Source organism: Lipotes vexillifer, unplaced genomic scaffold, assembly GCF_000442215.2.
Source record: "Lipotes vexillifer unplaced genomic scaffold, Lipotes_vexillifer_v1.1 scaffold1701, whole genome shotgun sequence".
Classification (NCBI taxonomy): domain Eukaryota; kingdom Metazoa; phylum Chordata; class Mammalia; order Artiodactyla; family Lipotidae; genus Lipotes; species Lipotes vexillifer.
Genome location: NW_006794217.1, coordinates 640,928 through 643,931, shown reverse-complemented (window position 1 = coordinate 643,931; position 3,004 = coordinate 640,928). Strand labels below are relative to the sequence as shown.

The following is a 3,004-nucleotide window of genomic DNA, read 5'->3' as shown; positions in this document are numbered from 1 at the left end:
GGTCTTCTGCCGCAGGTAGAGCCGCAGCTTGTCTCGGAAGGTCTCCCCGAGGAAGCTGTACACCAGAGGGTTGAGGCAGCTGTTGGAGAAGGCGGCCAGGTTGACCACGTGGCCGGCCAGCGGGTGTGCGTGGCGAGGGGACCGCTGGCAGGGTCCGGCCCCGGGCGGCGCACGCTGCAGCAGGTGTACGCTGATGAAGACGTTCTCGGGTAGCCAGCACACGAAAAAGACCAGGACCACGGCCAGGATCATGCGCAGAGCCTTCTGCCTGCGCGGGCGAAGCCCATGGTGCCGGTGCGCCGTCACCAGGACCCTGACGATGAGCGAGTAGCAGAGGCCGATGATGGCGAAGGGGACCACGAAGCCCAGCGTGACCTCCAGCCACTGCACCTCCCTGACGTCCGCGAAGCAGAAGCAGACGTCCTCGCTGTGCTGCAGGTGCACGGCGGTGAAGGGCACCAGGGTGGCGGACACGGAGGCCACCCAGATGAGGCCGCAGCTCAGCCGTGCGCGGGGCTTGGTGCGGAACGGGCCGCAGCGCGTGGCCTTGGCCAGGGCCAGGTAGCGGTCGAAGCTCATCCAGGTGAGGAAGAAGACGCTGCTGTACATGTTGACCTGCAGGAAGAGCGACATGAAGGTGCAGAGCGCGGTGATGTCGTAGTACTGCTCGTCCAGGTTGAACACCTCGATCAGTGAGTCCGCCACCAGGACGAGGTCTGCGGCCGCCAGGTTGGTGAAGTAAAGGTCGGGGACGGTCATCTTCTCCCGGAAGTGGATGTTCACCGCCAGGATGAGGAGGTTGCCCGCAAAGCCCATGGGGAACAGGAAGATGGTGTAGAGGCAGGACAGGAAGAGCCCGACGGCGCGCTGCTGCTGCTCCGAGAGCGCGGCCGAGTTGTTGGCCAGCGCGCGGGGCAGGCCGAGGCCGCTGGACGAGCCGTTGGAGGCGCCCGGCGGCGTCTCCATGCTGGGCCGGGTGCCCGGAGGGACAGCCGGCCTCTCAGGATTTGCCGCAAGGCTCCCAGCAACCGTTTTTTAACAGGAAATCCCTCTTGAGAAGGAAAGGAGATGCGCTCGGAAGCGAGCCAGGCATCTGTGAAAGCGGAGCAGGCCCCAGGGGCACTTGTGCAACCGGAGGTGGAGGTCGGCGCCTGTGCTCTGGCCTGTGCTTCTGCCTGGCCTCTGGGTCTGCAGCTGCGTCCACGCCACACCTGAGCCTCTCACTCCCGGGCACCTGGGGAAGCAAGAGCAGACGATTCAAGCCCGGCGGCTCCAGGCCTCGCTGATGGTGCGGGACGGGTGCAGCACACGAGCGCGCGGGGCAGGCCTGGACGTGTCCCCTCCGCTGGGAGGGCCGGCCGGCCCTGTGCTGGAGCAGGGGAGTCAAGCGCAGAACACGGCTTGCGTTCTCTCCCCAGAGCTCCCAGGGCCACTGGGTCTGAGTGCAGCTGGCGGTGACTCGTGCTCAGGCCCACCAGACGCAGCTCAGGAGGGAGCACGGCTGGATGTTCGCGTGGAAGCCTTAGGAGGGTTGTTGTCAGGAGACGAAATAGTTTTATTTCGGCAGCTGCTGAAAGAGAACTAAGACGGGAAGGGGGAAAGCGGCCTTTTCTGGAAGGGAGTGGGCCCAGCACGCTTGGTGAGAGGTGGAGCAGAGTCTTTTTCCTTGCAATAATACAGATCAAAGAAGTCTAGCATTTTCGGCTAACCCTAAGTTTGGGTGCCGAACACGGAACTGTTTTCAGAACGTGGAATGAGAGAACATGAGAAATAAAGGTGGTCATTGTTTTAGGAAATAAGATTTGATTTTTTTTCACTGTTTTGACAAATTATTGTAAAACCGAATATATTTCTCTACTGCTGTTTGCAACCTAGAAACGCTGTGACTTGGAGGCTGGGGAGAGCAACCCTCCCAGACCTCTGCTTCTGACCATCTTGCCCTGGTGGCTGCTCACGCGCTCGGCCTGACACAGGCTCTGCTCAGCGCGCTCCCCAGAGGCTCTGCGGCGTTGACGGGGCACCCTGGGCAGGGTCTGCGGTCTCGGGCATCACAGCTGGGGAGGGGCAAGGTGGCCCCAGATTTGTGGGGCAGCCCCGTCAGCAGGGCCGGGGCGGAGGAGCCTTAGTGACCACCTTGGAGAGTTTCTGCCTCTCCTGAGAGGTGGCCAGGGATCGTTTTCAAAGTTGCCAGAGCAGCAGGTGCTTACTGACCTATTGCTTGAAAATAGAGTTTCTAAAAAAAAAAAGGAGGAAAGAGATGAATCGGGACCTCGGTGTCAGTTATTTTAAAAGGGTTCAATAACCTCTTCCTCACTGGGGTTGATAAACTGGATTTTACTAGCTGTGTTGTGTTCTTTATTCATCTTTGGTAGGTATTCCCAATTTGAACCACATAAATGCCATTGTTCTCAGATTCCATCTGTAACGTTTAAAGCCTCTGTTTTAAATTTCTCTGTAAAAACCGCTTAGAGTATTTGTTTTGCTTTTTAAACGTGGGAATTTTGGAAAGTTTTGGACTGATTCTCAGGAAACTCCAAGGCGAGCAGAGCCTTTGAGACACACCTGCCCTCCCCTGTGCTCGTTAGGTGTTGGCCGTCACTTCTTTCCCGGGTAAATGGGTCTTTGATCCTTGACCAATGCTGTTTTCATGGTGGTTTGATGAAAAGATAAGCATGAAACTTACTGCTGACACACTTTCCTCATGAAAGTTGGCCACGAATTTACAAATAGAAAGTTGAGTATAAAGCAGTCAGGTATCATTTTGTTTCAGATGGCCACTGCTTGTCCAGATCTAGAAAAATGAACCACATTTTTGTCAGATCTACGAGGTATCTTTTATATATTAAATTAATCTCTGGTTGGCGGGCACCCTCGTTGAGGGAGTAAGTGAAGCGCCGCCGTCAGAGCCCTGGCGATCTTCTCGGAGAAGATGCTTGTTTGAACAAAACAGGACGGAAAGCAGCTAGCATTGTTTTCAGCCAGCGTCATGAAAGACCTTCCTGCT

General features: G+C 56.8%; 1 protein-coding gene across 1 annotated transcript in view; it reads right to left on the bottom strand.

The window, feature by feature from the left end:
* GPER1 (G protein-coupled estrogen receptor 1) overlaps positions 1 to 966 on the bottom strand; it is a 1,114-nt gene extending 148 nt beyond the window's left edge. Inside the window, exon 1 of the mRNA XM_007467084.1 lies at positions 2 to 966. Coding sequence (XP_007467146.1) covers positions 2 to 966 — 965 coding nt within the window. The remainder of the gene's footprint in view (position 1) is intronic.
* Between the last annotated feature and the right edge of the window lie 2,038 nt (positions 967 to 3,004).